The 20887-nt window shown below is 39.7% G+C and overlaps 2 protein-coding genes, 1 long non-coding RNA gene and 1 other non-coding gene across 5 annotated transcripts; 1 reads left to right on the plus strand and 3 right to left on the minus strand.

Annotated features, from left to right (window-relative positions):
- Nucleotides 1–10059, minus strand: LOC136779537 (nuclear receptor subfamily 2 group E member 1-like). Its single transcript, XM_066737163.1, has 8 exons — nucleotides 9956–10059; nucleotides 4041–4186; nucleotides 3704–3819; nucleotides 2069–2254; nucleotides 1836–1949; nucleotides 1588–1757; nucleotides 1169–1415; nucleotides 1–1094 (listed from the first exon to the last, which is right to left on the minus strand). Exons 2-8 carry the CDS (start codon nucleotides 4169–4171, stop codon nucleotides 865–867), a joined length of 1194 nt encoding a protein of 397 aa, XP_066593260.1. The 5' UTR covers nucleotides 4172–4186; nucleotides 9956–10059; the 3' UTR covers nucleotides 1–864.
- On the plus strand, nucleotides 987–10666 carry LOC136779538 (uncharacterized). Of its 2 annotated transcripts, XR_010823596.1 has the most exons (6): nucleotides 987–1111; nucleotides 1198–1353; nucleotides 1594–1777; nucleotides 1849–1953; nucleotides 2075–2266; nucleotides 10429–10666. It is a non-coding gene; the product is annotated as an uncharacterized lncRNA (long non-coding RNA). The 2 variants fall into 2 exon arrangements; XR_010823595.1 differs by lacking the exon at nucleotides 10429–10666 and having other exon boundaries at nucleotides 2075–2937.
- A 3429-nt stretch (nucleotides 10667–14095) lies between these two features.
- Nucleotides 14096–14168, minus strand: TRNAV-UAC (transfer RNA valine (anticodon UAC)). Its single transcript has one exon. It is a non-coding gene; the product is annotated as a tRNA-Val (tRNA).
- Nucleotides 14169–14886: 718 nt separating this feature from the next.
- LOC136779661 (collagen alpha-1(XI) chain-like) lies at nucleotides 14887–20887 on the minus strand. Its single transcript, XM_066737364.1, has 15 exons — nucleotides 20565–20887; nucleotides 19988–20477; nucleotides 19676–19917; nucleotides 19397–19594; nucleotides 18850–19317; nucleotides 18730–18774; nucleotides 18189–18647; nucleotides 17952–18113; nucleotides 17709–17870; nucleotides 17255–17632; nucleotides 16918–17187; nucleotides 16222–16832; nucleotides 15959–16149; nucleotides 15690–15874; nucleotides 14887–15442 (listed from the first exon to the last, which is right to left on the minus strand). The coding sequence occupies exons 2-15, from the start codon at nucleotides 20451–20453 to the stop codon at nucleotides 15083–15085; spliced, it is 4197 nt and encodes a 1398-aa protein (XP_066593461.1). The 5' UTR covers nucleotides 20454–20477; nucleotides 20565–20887; the 3' UTR covers nucleotides 14887–15082.

Below are 20887 nucleotides of genomic sequence, written 5' to 3' on the forward strand. Positions count from 1 at the left end.
TTTCATATTTGACGACTTACATTTATTTCTGTCATAGTGCGTAGTTTACAAGGGATTTTCTAACTAATTACAGAGTTTCCTACAGATATTCCCGATATTCTAACACTTTGTATTACAAACATCTTCGAATCTATACGTACACATTTATATTATTATTAAATTCTAAAATATTAATGTATTTACACAGTATTTAATATTCGTGATTAATATAAATTCCATAATTTTATTTCATATTTGGCAACGTAGCTATAAAGAATCTCACACGTTCAATTAATGATTATTATTTTTATTGCAATATCCGTCGTCACTCTTAAATGCTATACATCTTGCAATTACTACGCGCAATGCACCCTTGAAGCAAACTGATTTTCGTTCATTTCGTTTATTCGTAAAATAGACGGTACAAAGACGTCCAGCAATTGAAAGGTAACAGTCACTCCCAAACCGACTCCTGAATCGTGATTTTCATTATTTTTATTCCTTCACACACATTATGGTACTAATTGCAGATTTAACGCGAACAAACTTTATCAACATTTACATAACCTGCGCTCCCTGCATAAAGCGCAAAGTGAGAGTAAAGTTATGCGAGTATCCCTAAGAAAAACTGTCCAATTGCACACTGTACTCATATTTAAAACTGCGTGCTCATCTTTGAATTTTTACTTTTTCAATAAATTCGCAGATCTCATTATTCCTACACTCACAATCCCCTCACTCTTTTGACACACTTAACAAAAAGATTCATGAAAAATCGTGAGATCGCGGCATAGATCGAGATCTACCAAATAGAGACTCGAATTATGTAGATTTATTAGTAAATAAATACTATGATTTAGAGCTTTAAACTCATTAAAGAGATTCTCAGTGTGGCCTCAGCACGCCAACCATATCGCCCAGCAATCTTTCAATACTGACATCACCAACGGTCGGTTTGAATAGCAACTCCTGAAGTGTAGAACGGCAAAGCGCACGCGCAGATGGTAAAAGCAGTAGCAGACGACCTACTCTACGAGCCTCCCTCTCGCAGAACACTGCCACGGTTTGTTCCTGTAATGCCGACACAGTTTCGGCATCGCTGAGACCTCTTGCCTCTACGAGTGATAAACAGGTTAACAAAGTTACACATTTATTTCCATCTTATCTCAATTTCAACCACGAATCTTACCTCCTTTGAACAAGACAATCGTTTTCAAGCAAGCATACTCGGAGTAATCGACGCGAAGTTGCGTGCACTTATTCAAAAGCTCGCGAAGCTTTCGAACTTCGTCGTTCAACGCTTCGCTTCTCTCTGCCGGTAAGTCCCTCGGGATCAGAGTGCTCTCGTCAACGGGAAAATTCCACTGAGCTGCTGTAAGTATAAACAATTCGCTCCAAGATTCCTCCAATAATATCGTTTGATCTCTGAACGGAAGCTGTAAAAGAAAACATTTTTTTTCTCATTGATCAAATATTTCGCAGGGCAACTGTTTCCACAAAGGTGGATTTTTTATTTGTTTTAAAACCTCGATGCGTTTTAGTCTGCATCCAGAACGGTTTTAATCCACCTTTGTTAAAAATGTATTAAATTTAATTTTATCATATTACTTGTAGAAAGGAGTGGATACTTTTTGCCCATCTGACGGCAAAAAATAGAAGCTTAGCGGCGAATTCGTAAGTGTTCTCGGCCGATAAGAGAGACAGACTGGGTAACATGTATTCAGTAGGGAGCGACGCTATGATAGGTGGAGCTCTTCTAGTATCGACTGATTCGTCCGCTAAGTCAGAAGAAGCATAGGTTAGGTGAATCGATATTTGAATCATTTTCTCATTATTCTATCGTAAAAATTTCAAACCTCCTGCTTTTAGACGCTTCTCGGCACTCTGAATTTCTTGAGAACTCGAGACTTCGTCCTCTTTGCCGGTCGATGCTGTTAAGGACTCCATGGAGGGACGTGGCATAAAAGGACCTAAGTATTTATATTTTTTTAAATTGGTTTCTCCTAATGTTGACAAGTATATGTAGCGCGTATCGATTTTAGCATCTTTTACGAAATAAATGCTACGTGTTAATTTCGTTATTTCTTACCAACAGCTGGAGCAAAAGCTGGCATCGGAGGCTTAAAGGGAAAGAACGATGGACAAAGTAAAGGATAGTATGGATTGCCTCCTGCGGGAAAAATGTGAGGAATTCCTGGATAAATGTTGGTGGGACCTCTTCGTCCTGCTGCAGCAATTGTCGCCGGATTCCTTGGTGACCTTTCGTGCTGGACCGCTGCAAACGCAAGTCACAAAGATGTTTTTATCTCAATCTTCGACTAATATAACTAATTACCTCGTGCCAAATTAAGGCTGTAAAATTACGAAAAATGATTTTCTAAGTTTTTAATTTACTCGAGAAGAAATATTTAAGTTGAATGTTTTTATCAAATATTGGTGTAGTGCACAGTAAAATCTGTGATGAAGATAGATGTGGGAGCACGAGGGATAGTTTTTCATCAGTGCTGTGTAGCATTCAAACGTTTTTTTATACCTCGATCGGTCAACAATATTGGCCGAGAGAGTACCGGGACTCTTAATGGGACCTTTCCCACCCTCCTATCTCTTATGACCTAGCCACCCCCTGCTAATTGATATCTCGGTGCAATCAAGTGTTTGGATAGCCCCCATCCAGCCACAAGAGGTGTTTACAAAAGCTGTGAACGTCGGACTGTTCCTGACACTGTCCGCTTGTCACGCGTTTTGCCATTATATTCGTATATTAAGAAAGTAGAAAAATCGAATCTACTAAAAATGTAAAAAGGACGCTAAACAAAGTATCCATTAGTTCGTAATGCTTTACTCGATGTTAAAACTTAGCTAAGCACCTTTTCAAATTACTTGTGTAATTTTGCATCCTTGACTAATTAAATAACCCGTCGAAATTTGTTTACTTTTTGGGGTTCTTTTTTATATTATAAAGAGAAGGAGGGAGGGGGGGGGGGGGGTTTGGCTGTATTGTTTAAGCAATGGACAAAAAAATAGATCTTTAAATACCAACGTCCACCAGGAAATGCTGGTACTCTCTGTTAAATATGCATGTGTTTGAAGTAAGTGGTTTTTTTTTGTCGTAACTAGAAATCTCTCGTGATAAAAAGTAAGAAAGTGTATACAGTTTCAAGCGGGTCTGCTAGAACCCCAAATTTTTATGAGGGAACAAAGACTATTGCGTCCCTATGCATTATAATGTTCTCTGGGAGGAGTGCTCGATATATTTGCTTTGGGATATTGCTAAGCGGCAGGCAGCAACATCTGCCAGAAGTGTGTATCGGTTTCTGACGCTGGCAGCTCTCACACAACACAATCGGGAATCTTGCTTGATTCGTTGGAAAATCTTTACTCGTGAATCGTAGAATATTTACCGAAAAATAACATTCGACAGTTCCCTTCGTAAATAACAATTACGTTTATTTCAATCAAGTCTGCTTTATCAATTTTAATATATCTCTACCATTTTTCAACCATTCACAGTAAATAGCTCTATAGTTTAAATAAAAGACAAATTTATCCAATTATCTCGAGTTAATTTTGCCACACTGCGAAATCAGTAGCTTAAAAACTATTCGATCGAATTATTTAAGAGTGCTGGTGAAGACAAATTTTACCTTAATTTCTAACATGAATTTTGTTCGAGCGAGTCTTAGAAATTCAACTAAAATTTAATCACCATTGAAACGAAGCGTACCGTCTCGTTTCATGTTGACCTGAAGACATTTGGTGAAGCGGCAAGCTTGGCATTGATTACGTCGAGATACATCTACGATGCAGCGTCCGTTTTCCTTGCAAACGTAGTCTAAATTTCTGTAGAAAAAAAACATCTTTGTATAGTCGCTCGTTGTTGAAGAAATTTTCATTGTTCAACTTTATTTACTTGCTTTATATGTAAACACGATATCATTTTAATATCATCAGTAATTTTGAACGATTATGAAAAAAGTAAAGATTCAACTCTACCTCAGCCAAAACAGGCTTGCTTATTTTACTGTTATTGAGAAGAGGACGTCATTCGTATATTTGTTTACCTCGCATACCTACGGATCGACCGTTTGAAAAAACCACGACAACCGTCGCAGCTCGGTACCCCGTAGTGTTTACCAGAAGCTTTGTCACCGCAAACCTTGCAAACAGTCTCGTTCCGGTTACTCTCCTCCATCTTCGGTTTTGTATTCTGTCAAATAAAAACAACATTAACCTTCGCCTTTCCCAGTTATTCGCGTAGTGTATTATTTTAAGTGTTTCTTTCACGTGCTGCTGAATCATCGCACAACTACGAGTAAGTATTATTTAATAAAATATTAACATCTTTTTCTGCATTATATTTTTCACGTATCGTGCGTTTTTTATCAAGCGTATTAGGCTAAGTTTTTCAAAGCGAAGCGGAGTAGTTAGGGTCCGTTTCAAAGTCTTTCTGTGTAAAGACAATTTACGACGATACGTATATGAAGTATTAAAGATAATTTCCGAGTTTCCTTGTACAACGTATATACACACCGTAATTGCGTTATACTGCTTTAAAATTCTTTTTGTTAACCTCTCGGTTAACAAGAACCATTCAACCGCTTTCACCTCATCTTTATTTTATTACCCGTAGCATGAACTTATTAACACTAAATCTATCGAGCTGGTCAAATGCTTTTTTTAATAAACAATTAAGATGCAATTATACACTCTTAATTAAAATATTAAAAAATATTTAAATTTATACTATACAGAATTTGACACTTGATACGCTTTAAAGTACGTCTATACGAAAGTCAACGTAAATTTATCAAAATATTGATAAAAAATCAATCTTTTCGTAGAATTCCATTCAAACTTGAATAATCACCCTAAATATTAACTTATACACACTTGGAACGATTTAAGCCCTGTTTTCTGTACATTAAAAATTTAATTTCAATAAATCTCAAGAAATTCCAACCAACTCACTCGACAGTTTTAACTTATCTTTTTATTCTTAAAAATTCCTAAACTACCAAAATCAAAGATCGCGTCTGTTTAGAAATAACAAACAAAAATACACACCCTTATCGAGTAAATACGCAGGTAAAAAAAAGTTGCAAGAACAAAAGTCGAGGGGGAGGAGGGGGGGGGGTAGGTTTACGATCGCGAAGGTCACAAAGTCGTGGATCTTGCGAGCGTGTGGCGCGTACTCTTAACCCTCTCCCGACCTGCTGGCTACGGGGTTGGTCAGTCCTCCCCGTCACCCCCGAGCCTCCGCCGGTGCTCTTTCACCCTCCCCCACCCCTCTTTTCCCTCTCTTTTACCACTAATGGGAGGGCGGTAATAGCGAGGGGCACCTGTGGAGTTCCCAGGCTCAATAATGCATCCGCGACACGGACATGGAGCATCGGCCAGTGGCGAACCACCCGGAGAGTCCTGTCTTTCCTTTTTCTTATCTCTCTCTCACCCCCCCCCCCCCCCTCCCTCTTCAGCACGAAGCACACACAGTCCTCGTCTCTCCCAACGCGCGCAACCCCTCGAACCCTCCCCCATTCCACACAATCCCTACTTTTCTTTTCTCTCCATATATTTTTCCCCGTGACTTCCAATAAAGCTCTCGTCCTTTTCCGTGACTTTGAATGGCTGTTTTTCCGTGGTGGCTAGCGCTCGCCATGCCAGCCACGACCGAGGGCGTTTAGCGTCGGGCCGCGCCTGACTCTTTCGCGCTCTCTCCACTGCCTTCTCGCATGCGACCGATAACCTGTCATAATATTTTCATATCTACCCACCACTTTCGTCTTTCCTCGTATAATACGCGGAAATCCATGGATAGACATTTCTCTCTCTCTCTCTCTCTTTTATATCTTGATCTCTTTTTCCAATCAAGACGTCATTTCTTTACTCTCGTCAATCAAACGTACATTTGGATGCTTAAAAAAAAGTTTGTTTTTTATATAATGCTTAAATAACTCTTCAAGGTTGTTTTCTTAAGACAATTTCATGCATTGAATATGTGTGGTATACAAACGTATATTTAAAGTTTAAAAAATATATATATATATATATATATATATAGGTAGTTTTTTTTGGGAAAAGTAGATTATTACTAGATTTTAAGGATTCTAAATGCGTTTCTTTGTTTAAAACAACAAGAGAGTATTATTTTGAGGATACACAATTTTTCCAATGCTCGAGGAGAGACGAGGACCCACTCGGTACCACGGCGTTATTAAAACAGGAACGATGATCGATCAGCATTTTTTTCTGCGAAAGGATGCACGTGACGTGACGTGTAAAAAAATTAGCATAGAAGCCGCTTAATTCTCGCGTTAGCGACGCCTCTCCGCGCAAGACTCTTCTCTTCTTTTCAAACTATCGAAAACTCGTAAAATCGACATTAAGGCGTCCGCCGTACTCAAATTCGACTCTTCGTGATCGATGAAGCGCCTTTTTTCAATTTCCGCCTCGTCCATGTTCTTTTACCTTTCTTTTTAACTGGATGAACCTCGCAATACAGAACTTCCGGTGTAATCGAACAAAAGCGTACGAAACTACATTATAATTCTTTGGAACACGGTCGTTAAAGGTAATTCTTAATGTGGTGAAAGCTGTGATTTGTTCGTAGCGCGTGTCCCGTTGCATGAAGCGAAACGACTCGAGCGTGGCATATGTCGTCCCGTGTGTGTGTGTGAACCCGGAAGGACACGCGCGGCTAATACTCGCATATCGCGTAAGTAGCTTCCGATAAGTATTTCGTCAAATGACGTAGAGACTCGATTCCCTAGTATTTTCAATTCTTACGATTCGACGCGTCGCGCAAGTGAATATCGCATCGCGTAAACAGCTTCCGATAAGTATTTTCCCGTAGCGGAACGTTCGTAAAACGATACAGAATCTCGGTTCTCCAATATTTTCAATGCCTACGATTCAACGCGTCGCGCAAAGCGAGAAACTTGATTTCTTTGGATGGAAAAATAATTTAAGGGGGGAGGGGGGTGTCAGCATCGAATGAAAAGTGAAACGCGTGAAGGGTGAAACGAATAAGTCACGATGATAGAAATCGCGGCAGCGAATGGCTTTTTAATTTGTCCCGTGCGTGTATGCGTGTGTTTGTTTGGTCGTGCGTGTACGGGCCCCAAGAGTCAAATTCGTAATATGGGGTGCCCCCCCCTCCCCCTGAGGCTCATTGAGAAAAAAAGCACATGGCGCCAGAAACACAGCGACAAACCAATGTCACGCTTCACTTATACCTGACTGCTGAGTAATTTTCACCTGGTTAACATTTGCATAGAACTTTTCCCTGCCATCATTCTTGTCGCCACAATATAGCATATATGTATACCTCTCCGTCCAATAATCTGCGAGTATAATTTACTCTCTTCCATATTTTATTTATCTCGCTACAATTTTTCTCTTAAATCGTTGCTCGAAATGAAACTGTTTTTTGCAGTTATTCGGAGCCTTTGAGTATTTTGTCGAGTCACTCGAGTGGGTTCTGCGTTTGGAATTTGATAGATTTTTTTTATTCCCCATTCTGTGTTCTAACGAGATATCACAGCTGGACCCTTTTTTTTAGAGTTTAAGGTTAAAAAATGTGTAGCTTCTCCAGTGGTGAATTAATGGATTTTTTTTTTGGCGATTCTTTTTTTTGTTTCGAAAGTACCCAGCGTGAAAACGGTCGAGTCAGAATGTAAGTCAAAGGGCTGGTGGGCACACGTGACTTTTGCTGCTCAGAGGGCTCGTAAGTGCAATTAGTGGTCGTTGAATAATTAATCGTTGGCGTGTGCAGCCGAAACAAGATTGTCTAAAATCGACTGGAGTGGAGCACGTATTTAACCCCCTGTTTCTTGCCACCGGAAGTCCCCTCTTTCGCACAGTTTATGGTTTTAAAATTGTCTACTTATTTAGTTGTGTGGAAATTTTATGAATTTTTATAAATTATTTAATTAAGGAATTAAATTAGAAAATAATTTATTTATACAGGACAAAATTATTGTTTTATTTCTGTTGGTAAATATAAAGTGTTGTCGAGGCAAATTGAGCGCCCGAGGTGAATCCGAGGAGAGTCGAATTTCTGATCGGGGGCCAGCACGTGCCAACTTCGCACGAATTTATATTGGTGCTAGTGTAACAGTGATTGCGTGACTGCAATGTGTGCAAACCGTGACATTACCAGACAACAGTACTTATGTCCTTTCTGCCACTGCTAAAACCTTTCGTGCACCAGCAATTTTTCCCCACTTACCTTTTACCTACATCCTCTTTTTCCAACTAAACATAACTCTTTATCTTTACTCATTTTTCTCTGTATTTTCTTTCCACCACCTCTGCTTCGATCGTTCTAAAGTTGCACGGAAAAAGTTTGCACGTTGCTTCGATCAACGCGAGAAAATCTTTTTTTTTATTATTATTATTCTTTGATCAAACTTTTCATTGTTTTTTTTTTTTTTTTTTTTTTTTTTTAATAGTTGATTCGTTTGGTGTACGATTGTCAATTTCGATAAACAATTTTGCAGTTGTTGAAAAATCTTGTTACATTTCTATATAGCATGCAAAAATAATTGAATCTTTCATCCAAACGTTTAAAAGTTTTGCACGAACGAGGCTGGCATTACGGTTGGCTTACGCGAGTCAGCAATCGAGTGCATGTAATTTAATATTAGTACAAGCGTGTAATTTTGCCTGGACAGAAAACTTTGTATTTCCCGTTGAAATCGTTAATTCGCGTTCGCAAGTTGACATCCGGTGTGAAGTAGGCAGAAAACTGACAAATTCCAGCTGCCGTCCCGGTTACATTGAGAATAAGGATCGCGCGCGACATTTACACCTCCGCAGGCTGCAATTTTCCCAAGAAATTTCGAGCTTCCTCCGCGCGCGAGTAGCCAAGTGACTCCGAAATTGCTATCAACATATGTGCCGCTGCTTGCAGCTCCCTTTTTTTCGGCATATGTCTCTAATAATCCACATTGGAGCGCGTGCGGCCTTTACAGGTGCTTTTACGCGTGAGCAATTAAATTTGATACCTGCCCAACACATGTCGCGAAACTACCAAAGGGGGTCCATTTTTTTTTCTACGTACCCTCGGAAACTCACTCTCGAAATTTAGTTTTCTTGTATCAAACGCAAATAGACTTCTAATTATATCTTCAATTGGGATTAGTTGTTTTGTCAGGAAATTTTATTTTTTAATTCTGAATTATGTTAAAGTATTTGGGAATTTTAGTGGAATTAAGGGGATCTTTAATCACTCGAGTTTTGGTCCCTGCGAATTTTACTTGTGAAGTCATAATTGGTGTAATTTACAAAGCGAATTTTATGTAGTTTAGTCTTAAATAATTTGTATTCTTCTATGCAAATTTGATCATTTTTTTAAGGATCAAATATATATATATATATACACGCTTTATGAAGGATTTGTGTAGCAACTTTAATAAGGCATAGCAGGGGCTGTAATTTTAAGCAAATTTTTTTAACGAAATATAGGTCATTGAACTATTAAAAATTTATTAATAAAATTACAAATTCCTGTATTTTTGGTATGACCGAAATTTAATTTACACATAATATTTAATCATTTTTAACTTTGGGTATGTCGACAACCATAAATATCATTGTTCTGCTTAGGATTGCATCGATCCAAAAATGACAAAATTTAACAATTTTTAAAAATACTTTGGTAGTTCAACGACCTATAGTTTATTACCAGAAAAACAAACAATTTTTTAAATTACTTCCTCTTAAAGTTTCTTAACACGAGTCACGAATACACCTTGTATTCAACTTATAGCTATACGATTAATGTAACCTGCAAATTTATTACTGGTCACATATGTGCAAGGTACCACCATGGTCCTCTAAACGTTAAACAATTTTTCTCGCGTTCGTATAATTATTTAGAATCCACTTGTCTAGTTTTATTTATCTTGCTTTCTATATATATTTAATATTTGTTAAATTGCAAATTCAATATACACACCTAACTCTGTGTACTTACAACAAAATTGATCAGCTTACAAATTCTTGATCCACACTTCTTCAAATGCTCCTCCCTCGCAGTTTAAAGTCTTAAATCACTCGATGTTGACGATATAATACACCAAATTATTCCACAGCCTTCTGTCATCTTTTATCAACCACGATGAAAACTTTGGACGAGTAGTTTAAAAAATTGTATATAAATAAAAATAATTTTTCTTTCTCGAAGAAAATTCTATTATACATGAATATATAGCAATAGTTTATCTCTTCTATTTAAATTATTCTCTCCTACATTTAATTTAATCGTAAATGCATTTTTTCATCGAAGAAAAATCGCAAGATTTTAAATTGCTCGAAGAATTTTCTGTATTTTTTATTTCGAATAATTATAAATTTAAAAAAAATAACACGGTTGTTTTATCGGAGGAACCTTTTTCACGAGAGATTCGGTTGCGAGTGATCCATAGCTCGTGGTTTTCGATTTGACAGCGCTCAGCCACCTTCGAGGGATGACCAGCCCTGGGGGTGGTTCAGGAACGCCTAGCCATCAAGGGTTGTGCTGGCGAGTCGCCATCTCATTGGTCGACGGGCGTATCTCGATTCACCACCTCTTCTTTCTCCTTGGAGCTCACCCTAAACTCTGCACCCTCGTGTGCCGCTTCCACCCTCAAACTTGGCCGCACGATACATCAGAATTTTGCCAAAGACCACTCCCAGTTTGACTTCGGTTTACCAGTAAATTTTTTACTTTCATTTTTATATGCGTTCAATTTTTTCTCAAGTCAATTGTTAGTTTTTTAAATCTTCAATTTCTGAGAAATATTAAAGTGTTGAAATGATCATCTTTCCTGTTTTCGCAATAATTGTTTTTTATGTTTGAATAAATACAGGGTTTCTTTATATTGATCATTAGTGGTCACAATCCGGTGTGTAGCTTGAAGTTTTTAGCAAATTCGTTTTTAGCTCGTGGTAAGTGCAAATTTATCAGAAAACTCGCAAAAACTTATTTCTCTTTTCTCGTTTCATACTTCGAACACGAAACATCCGTTTTCAAGCCGTCGGCCATATTTGAGAACGAATAACTTACACTGTAAAAAATGATTATTTGATTCTAATAAATCTTGCATGGAATATACTCTTGAATAAATATATTACTTAGTTTTCATAATTATTTATTTAAATCAAATAATTTTTTTATTACACAGAAATGCGTATGATTATTTGAGTGTAAATAAATTTATTTAAGAATTTGATCCAAATTACAATATATATAGAAGATTTACCAACTACAATTATTATTACCAATTATCTTTGAACAAAGATATTATTGAAATAGAAAAAAAGCTTTAAAAAATTCTAATTAGCAATAAATAAGCAAAATTGAGACTATTCTTATTCGAGAAAATCCTTATAAATAATTTATTTCTAAATTTCGCCAAGTGAGAGATTAACGAGGCACCGAAGGACATTCGTTATTATAGTTGATTTAACTCGTTAACAATCACGTATACACAAAGACCGCGTGACACTATTTGACACAATGAATCGATTTCTCCTCCCCAAAAATTGATTTCAGACGAATTTCACTAGAAGCATTTCCTCGACTATTCATATATTGTACGCAAATTACACATTCAAACTGAAAATATACAATATTTCTAGTTCGACATATTCACATATAACTACGAGTCAAAGTTTCGCTGATTGATTACGAGTACCAGAAGCGTATCTGAGGGATTAAGTTAACGCGACGAGAATAAGGCAAAGGTAAAAATAATGACTCGTCGCGCGTGGATAAAGACCAAAAGGCAGGCGAACTTGTCTGAGCCAGAAGGAGAAAAGGGAAAGGGATAAGAAGGCCCTCATCGAAGGAAATTTTTCAAAAATTAACAAATCCACGTGACACAATTTAGCACAATGAATAAATTTCTCCTCTCCAAAGATTGATGTAACACGAATTTCACTAGAGCCATTTCCTCGACTATTTGTATATTGTACAAAAAATACATATTATACCTGAAAATATGCAATAATTTCTAGTTCGATATATAATATCCATTACCAAGTCAAAGTTTTGCCGATTGATTGCGAGTACCAGAAGCGTATCAGGGATTAAGTTAACACGACGAGAATTAAGGCAAGAGTGAGAGAGAAAATAATGACTCGTCGCGCGTGGATAAAGGGACCAAAAGGCAGGCGAACTTGTCTGAGCCGGAGGGAAAATAGGGAAAGGAGGGGGGAAGGGATAGGAAGGCCCTTATCGAAGGAGGTTTTTCGAAAGGCAACAAAACCGCGGTGACACCTGCCCATTTCCCACGACTCGTACAGTGACGTTACGGTTACGCGAGACAAGCGTAATAGCCCCGCGATACACACTGAATATTTCATTTATTATTCGCTGGAAATCAATGATCGCCATCTCTCGTTCTCCTACCCGCGGACAAATGTTAAGCGTCCTAGCCACTGGCTTATTCAGCAATGATACAGATTATAGCCACCCCGTCGCCCATCAACTACGTCGCTGATTCGCTAAACGGACTTGCACGATTTCACCCTTCGCACGATTCGATCCGACTCGCAACCCTGAAGAACACATTTTCCTGCTCCTCCCTCGACCGGCTCGACCCAATTTTTACTCCACTCCTGTGTGATTCCTCCAGTCTGCACTTTTATAATTTGCAAATTAAGATGTTTTTCTGATTTTACGAAGTTTTCAAAATGTTGATTCTCTGGATCCTCCACCCCCACTCTCGAGAGACCCAATTAAAGCATAAATTTTTACCTCGGAGGATCGATGCTCGAAACTAAAAATTTTTGCACGTGCAAAATTTACTGCGCAATTTCATGACTCTCGCCAATTACCTCGGCTCGACTGCACACATGTCAATGGGCGTAACTCGGTAAGACTCGAATCGCCACGCAACGACTCTCCCTTTACACCCCTTGCGATTACAATATTAGCAAAACGTGATTTTAAGTGGCAAAAAATTAGAAACTGCGTTTAATCATCGCGATACAATTTACAAGCGTTTTATTCACGGTTGAAAATGAAACAAAACGCTGCAATCCAGGAGAAAATCGTGTAATTTATTTGGCGAACGATTTGAAAAGTTTAATCGTACAGCGTGGATGGTGGAGAGTTGAAAATATAGAAAATAACGTGGGGGATATTTGTTGACGGCACAAAGTGGGATTAAGAAAGAGCCAGGATATAAGGATGGGGGGGGGGGGGGGAGCGTGGTGAGGGAGGTTTAGCAAACAGGCAAAACGTGTTTCGATTGCAACGTCGCTTTTCCGCGAGTTCTGTACTTGATGGCTCGTAGCAGAAGAATGCTCAGGGTCCTGAAGGACCTCCTCGAAGCACCAAGGAGCAGGAAATCGCGTTGAAGTGCTGGCGGTCGGGCTAATGGCTCGGAGACGATATTTTGTTAAACAAGGAAACCTTTTATCCCCCACACTACCACCTCAATCGTGTCAGGGACGCGCTTCGACGCGCGAAGACCTCCCCTCGTAAACCAATACACACAGCTTACGTCATATATCGAAATTAGTTTACGAAAAAACATTCGAGGTATTTTATTCAATTTTTTATTCGCTGTTTAACGTCTTTTATCCATTTGGACTAATTTTACTCGGTTGAAAATGTTCTCGAAATAATTGCTATTATTATTTTATTTTATTTTATTTTAAAAATTTGGAATTGGTTTTTTTTTTTTAGAAAAAAGAAAGTGAAAATTGTTGAATGTTTTCTTTGGTAAACGAAGATCAAAGCTTTTTTCGCGGTTTTTATTAATCGGGGGGCCATACTAGATACGGCCCTGACATCGACGCTCCGAGAAAAGTGCGAACCGCGACAAGCCGTCATCTGATTTTTCCCACGATACGCCCACGCACATCTCGCGAATTCCGAAAGGGACTATCCAGAATCATCCGTGGAATCGATATACGAGCCTCTTATTCTTTTAGGCATCGTTGAACACAGTGAACGAGAGTGTGTTCGCTCTTCCGATCGTTGTAAAAAGTCTTGGAATATTCTTGCGTTATTTTGAAGAAATTAAAATTGTTTGCTTGTGTGAAATATTCGCGTGGTTTTATTGATTAAAATTTCCTTCTAAAGAAACGAAGAGAGTGTAGTAATTAGAGTGAAAAAAAAATGTGGTTCCGGCCGGGATCGAACTGGCGACCTTCTGCGTGTAAAGCAGACGTGATAACCGCTACACCACGGAACCAATCTTGTAAAACCTGGTGATCAGCGAGTGGCTTTTTGTCTCGTGCATAAGTGACATTAATCATGACTTGGCGTTATTAATTAATTTTCATGTATTTTCGTAGGTATACAATTTTCAATATTATTTACTTTACGCATGACGAATATATATCTAATTTACTATTTGTGAATACTTTTTGGTTCTATACATAACAATATTTTTAGATCAAAATTTTGTATATATTTTTATGGAGCTTAGATAAATACTAATAATATTAAAAAAATTGTACGATTTTTTTATAGATATGATAATAATGATGGAAAAAGTTTAATAAATTCTTTTTTATATTACTAATATTTTTTAAATTATATAAAAATCTGTATAATTTGGAATTTTTACTTTGATAATTTATAAAAATGATTAAAGCTTTTTATTATCCATTATCGTGTGCAAAATAAATTATTCTACTCGGACCAAGACATATTTTAATATAACTCGAAAAATATTAACAATATCAAAAAAATAGACCAGTATTTTGTTCTCAAAATCGAGCACTCTATCTATTTTTGCAAGGAAAAAAGTAATTGGTGTTACACCTCGTATATTTCATAAAGCAGTTTATTTAAAAACATATTAAAAGTTAGGCCCGTACTGTACATATCATTAAAAAGTATATTCTTATATTCTATTGGCAGTGGAACCGTCATTGAAATAGTAACATGCAGTTGCTCTTCTTATACACGTAGAAATGACAATCATTCTATTCTTAAACAAAATTGCACCATTAACATTTTAAATAATTACAGCTCGACGCTTCTCTTCTCTATAATAGTAGGGGAAAGAAACGGTCGATATAAGTACGCGGAAAAATTTTACATTTTCTTACTCGTGTTAATCAAATTGAGTGATGAAATTGTTAAGAGTGGAAATTTCAATTATTTGAAGCAGACTGGGCCTACGGAAAATCCAAAAGCTTGTTGTGGCATCCCGTAGTCCACTGGATAAAAATCAATTATTGGAAGTTGTTGTAACTTTTTGCTATGCAAGAAGAATACAGTTTCGTCTTTGCTCTTTCGACTTTTGCAGCCGTCGTACAAAATTTGAGGTCTCGTAGTATTGTACGAAAAGACATCTTCGTTAGCTCCCAGTAAACGTATAGATAAATTGTAATTCTCGTCAGCAGTGTTTTCCCAGCCAACACTATTAATGCAAGTGTAGGTAAAGTTCTGATAAGCCTCTTGACTAAGCAGACGTAGAAAGTTCACTTGAACAACGCCAATCGATTCATAAGTAATCTGCAAGAAAATTTCAAGAGTGCAATTTAATTAAATTATATGTAATTGTGTCTTATGGCACTAGTAACCTTTTAATATCGAAAAATAAAGTAATTAGACATTAATTCAAGGTAGTTTGGATCATTCAAGATTTTTGCTATAATATTTGTGAATATTGTTTGAGATGAGGAAAATTTGTATTTATAGAGCTATCTGTTGAAATTATTAATAGATTTATTATAGTTTATAGAGTATCATTGTCTCTTACTCGAAAACCCCCGCGTAAATTAGAGTACCAGTCAGTTTTATTATTGTCCTTTCTCCAAGGGATATTGGGCATTTGACTGCTATGAACATCGGGAAAGAAGCACGTTTCACCCATATTCGTAATGTTGCAAAATGCATAAACTGCATCATCTGGCATACCGAGATTCGGATCTATCCAGTACCAGCCTAAAAGAAATTGTATATTTCGTGTAATTATAAAAGAAATGATCGTAAGGACACAGAAATGTTTTTATTAGTTCAAAGAGTTACCATCGGTAAAATGAGGATGACCGAAATATAAATCTTTGCAAGTTCTTGCAGGATTCTCTCTACTTCCGGTTGGCTTCTTTATACGATCAATTTCTCGTCTCATGGTGTAGATAGAGTTATATATGTCCAAAAATTTGCTGCTCAATTCGTCTTCTTCCTCTACTTCCGCATTTTCTTCAGCTTCTACTGTTCTGTAAGTGCAATTCAAGTTTAATTATCGACGAAGTTGTAGGATATTTGGTTTGTGATAAATGGGCTCTTACTCGTTATCAGAATTGCGTCGTTTTCTGATCAAATGTTCCTTCGCGAATAACAATTCAGGGGGTATCATTGGCTGTTCAGCTGGTGGTCCCGGTGGACCGGGTGGTCCCATTGGTCCCATATCACCTTTGGGACCATCGTGTCCCGTAACTCCTTTTGGTCCTGGTGGTCCTTCCATGCCTGGCAATCCAGGTGGGCCTTCCGAACCTTTTGGTCCCGCTGGACCAACTATTCCAACGCTTCCCTTTAATCCTTCTGGTCCGATGGGACCTCGCGTACCCTTATCACCCTTTTCGCCCTGATCCCCTTTAACTCCTTGATTTCCCAAATCACCTCGATGTCCCTTCATACCTCTTCTTCCACGATCACCCTTCGCTCCCTTTGGACCAATCGGTCCAGCCTTACCAGGATCTCCCATCCCACCTGGAACTCCTGGAGGACCGTTTTCTCCCGCTGAACCAGGAAGTCCTGTAACTCCTGGTAAACCCTGAGGACCAGGAGGACCTTGCGCTCCTGTTCTTCCTTGTAGTCCTGGTGCTCCCGGTGGTCCAATGTCACCTTTCTCTCCTGGTGGTCCAGTGATCCCTTGCATACCTGCTGCTCCTTCCGGACCCTGACGTATTAAATGTTGACATAAGGATATCGTGGAAAACTTTGGATCAAATTTCTTTTTCGCAATCGTATATCGGTATAATCACCGGTTTTCCTGATGGACCAGGCAATCCTTCTTTTCCTTGTGGGCCAGCTTCGCCAGGTGGTCCAGAATCTCCTGGTTCACCATCTTCACCAGGTTTTCCAGGCTCTCCTTTGGGACCTAACGTGCCTGGCTCTCCAGGTGGTCCAGGAAATCCTGGTGGACCAGCATTACCTTTGGCCCCTTCTGGACCAACTACTCCCCGGCTTCCTGGAGGTCCAGAAGGTCCAATCTTGCCTTCTTCTCCTTTTGGTCCTGGTGAACCTCTCTCGCCCTATATTATATATTGTTATAATATAACTCTGTTAATGATACAATCTACATTGAATTGTTTCACAAACCGATTTTCCTGAAGGACCTGTAGGTCCAGGAAGCCCAGTAAGGCCAGTTTGACCTTTATCCCCCTGTCGACCTTCCAGTCCCGGAGAACCTTGTGGTCCATCATCACCTTTAAATCCTCTCGGTCCTGGCTCACCACGGTTACCAGGTGGTCCTATTGGTCCCATTGCACCTCCATCACCGGTTTCACCTTTTAATCCTGAAGGTCCTGGTAGACCTTGCGATCCCATTGGGCCGGCAGGACCTGCAGGTCCTGCTGGACCATCCTCTCCCTTAACTCCATGTCTTCCTATTTCTCCTGGAGGTCCTTTTTCTCCTATAGGACCTGCTGCCCCTGGTTCCCCTCTAATTCCTTGAATACCAGGAGGACCTGGTGCTCCCTATTAAAGTTATATTTTTTATGTTATTGAGTCAAATAAAATTTTGTCTTCGCGATACGAGAATTTCGATACTTACAACATCACCTTGAGATCCTTTAAAACCTTTTTCTCCCGGAGGACCAATATCTCCTTTATCACCGTCCTCTCCTGGAACACCTACAGGTCCAGGAGGACCAGGCAGCCCTCGTTGTCCAGGTAAACCATCGCGTCCCGTAGGTCCCGGCAAACCGTAATCTCCCTATTAAATTATTTCTTTCGTAAATAACAATAACTAATCGATATCGCTCTAATTAACGAAATAAAGATAATTATTGTCTACCCTATCTCCTTTTAAGCCTGCAGATCCTTCTGGTCCCTTTTGACCTTGTCTACCCTCCGGACCAGGAGGTCCTTCTTTCCCAGGCTCACCCTGGGACCCCTTATCTCCTGGTGGTCCCAACGCTCCAACAGCTCCCATTTCTCCTTTCAATCCTGGCATTCCCTTTATAGAAATATCACTTAAATTTAAGCACATTAATTATAACCAAACGTTTCAAAAAATACGTATATAAATTACTGGCAATCCGTTCAGTCCACGTTCTCCTGGAAAGCCAGGTAATCCTCCCGGTCCTGGAGGACCATCTTTCCCAATTGGCCCTGGAGGACCAGCGAGTCCTTCTTTTCCTCGATCCCCAGGTGGTCCCGGTTCTCCAACTGATCCAGGAATACCTGGAATGCCTGACTCGCCCGGAGGACCTGGTTCTCCAACCGGTCCATGGGGACCAACTACTCCTGGAGCTCCTGCTGGACCGATTGCTCCATTTTCACCTTGAGGTCCACGCTCTCCCGGTGGTCCTGGTGATCCGTCTTTTCCATCGCGACCCAACTGACCGGGTAGCCCTGTAAATCCTCGTGGTCCCTCTACTCCAGATGGTCCTGGTTCTCCCTGTGACCCAGGAGGTCCAGGCTGTCCAGTGTCTCCTTTTGGTCCTGGCAAACCTTCCGAGCCCCTTCTACCTCGAGTTCCACGAAAGCCCTATGTTTAAACATACATCCATTTCATATATTTTCCTTATTGTATACAATATTTTCTCTTCCTTCTTATTTTCGCCACTTACACGTGGGCCCATTTCTCCTCGCTCCCCTTGCAGTCCATTATTACCCTAAGAGAAATAGAATTTAATTAGGACTCTAGATATATGCTTAAAATTTTCTAATTGAATGAAGATAATAATTACGCGTTCCCCTTTATCACCGCTAGGTCCTTGCCTACCAGATTGACCTTTGTCACCCTTTTCTCCAGGATTCCCTGGATATCCAGCCAAACCAGGAACTCCAATTTTTCCCTTTTCACCTGGCAAACCGACTAAGCCCGTTTCTCCACGCGGACCCTCGAATCCTTTCGGACCTTCCGGACCTTCCATTCCAGAGACTCCTTGCGGTCCTGCTAGTCCTGGTTCTCCTTTCAAACCACCATCGCCCTTTTCACCCTCGAAACCCGTTTCTCCCTTATCACCACGATCCCCAGAAACTCCACGTTTTCCTTCATCGCCTTTCACACCCCGAACACCAGGAAACCCAATCGATCCTTGTGGTCCTGGTGGACCTTGGTCCCCTTTCATTCCTGGACTACCTGGATTACCTGGATGTCCTGGTGAACCCTCAGCTCCGGCAAGACCAGGAATGCCAGGCTTTCCTTGTGGTCCCTTTCCAAAGAAAAATATTTACTAGTCGCACTCAATTTTTTCCTCTTTCTTTTTAATGCATTTACAATAGTAATTATACCACTAAACCCGTAGGACCCAAAGGTCCCTGTGGACCCGGTGATCCAGTTGGTCCCACTGGTCCAGCTTGACCTGGTACTCCTGGTGGTCCCATAGGACCAGAACTTCCTTTTACACCAGGTGGACCTTCACTTCCAGGTATTCCTGGATTACCTGGCAAACCAGGAAATCCTCGTGGTCCCACAAATCCCCTTGGACCCTATACAAAAAAAAACATTTAATTAATAATATTTTAGCTACTATTGTATAAGAAACATAATAAGCTTAATCTTTGCCTTACCAGCTCCCCAGGTAAACCGGGTAAACCCGGAGGTCCATCCTCACCCTGCATTCCCTCATGGCCAGGCAATCCTTGTTCTCCTGTAGCACCTTGAGTTCCACGTTCCCCTTTATCACCCGGTAACCCTGGCAAACCCTGTACTCCTTGCTCCCCTTTAACTCCTGGAGGACCTGTTGCCCCTCTGTCACCATCCCTACCTGGGCGACCTCGTCTTCCCTCTCTTCCAGGACCACCAGGACTCCCTAAAAATTCCAAATTATAATAATATCAAACTAATAAAGTCGACCATCCTACTAAACCATCTATTTTCACCTCGTTCTCCTCTTTGGCCACTTTCACCAATATCACCAGGTTCCCCTTTCTGACCTTGAGCCCCAGGAGGACCTTCCGGCCCTGGGATTCCAGTAAGCCCCGCTGGTCCTTCCACGCCTCTCATAGCTAACATATGTTGAGAAAGTATCTGTCTAAGAGCATCGGATTGTGTATCAGGACCTTTCTCATTTCCTGGTTGATTCAGTGGTATCACAAATACATGCCCTGGTGGCCCAGCCACTCCTTCCAAACCCGCCAATCCATCTCGCCCTGGCTCTCCTTTTGGTCCCGGTGATCCAGGAGGACCAGGGGCCCCTGGAAATCCCCTTGGCCCTGGTGGACCACGCATTTCGTAGTAATTGTAATAAGACCCCTGGCTAGAATTCGTATACTTCGTAGGTTCGTATATTTTTATATCAGGGATTTCATTCTCTAACGAAGAAGCTTCTTTTTCATTATTCGTCATAGTGGTTTCTAAATTGCTTTTGTTCTATATGATTAAAATTAAAAGTTTTCATATAAGTACTTATTGTTAATTATTTTATAAAAAACAAATGAGTTTAATTATAAAACTCACCGTCACGTTTATACTTAGGTATTCCTTGGGAGGTTCGACAGTGGGTCGTAGAACAAAAGTATAATTTCCCGAACCGTATGGTACTGTATAGTTCCTGTTAGACGATGTCAATTCTTCTTCGAGTCTGCTACGATTACCTTCGAAACTATTTCGTCCACTCGAAGATGAACTCCAATTTAACGACGAATCGTTTCCAGCTGATACTGAAGGGTTGTACCCTGAAGAGTTATAGGGACTTTTATTAACGCTTTGGTTAGTAAAATTTGTAATGTTTCTAGGATAAGTTTCTTTGTATCTCGAGCTCTCGCTTATTTGACTTTCAT

The sequence above is a fragment of the Prorops nasuta genome, unplaced genomic scaffold (genome assembly GCF_024137725.1).
Source record: "Prorops nasuta isolate Cenicafe-Biocafe unplaced genomic scaffold, Cenicafe_Pnas_1.2 PNAS00017, whole genome shotgun sequence".
Classification (NCBI taxonomy): Eukaryota; Metazoa; Arthropoda; class Insecta; order Hymenoptera; family Bethylidae; genus Prorops; species Prorops nasuta.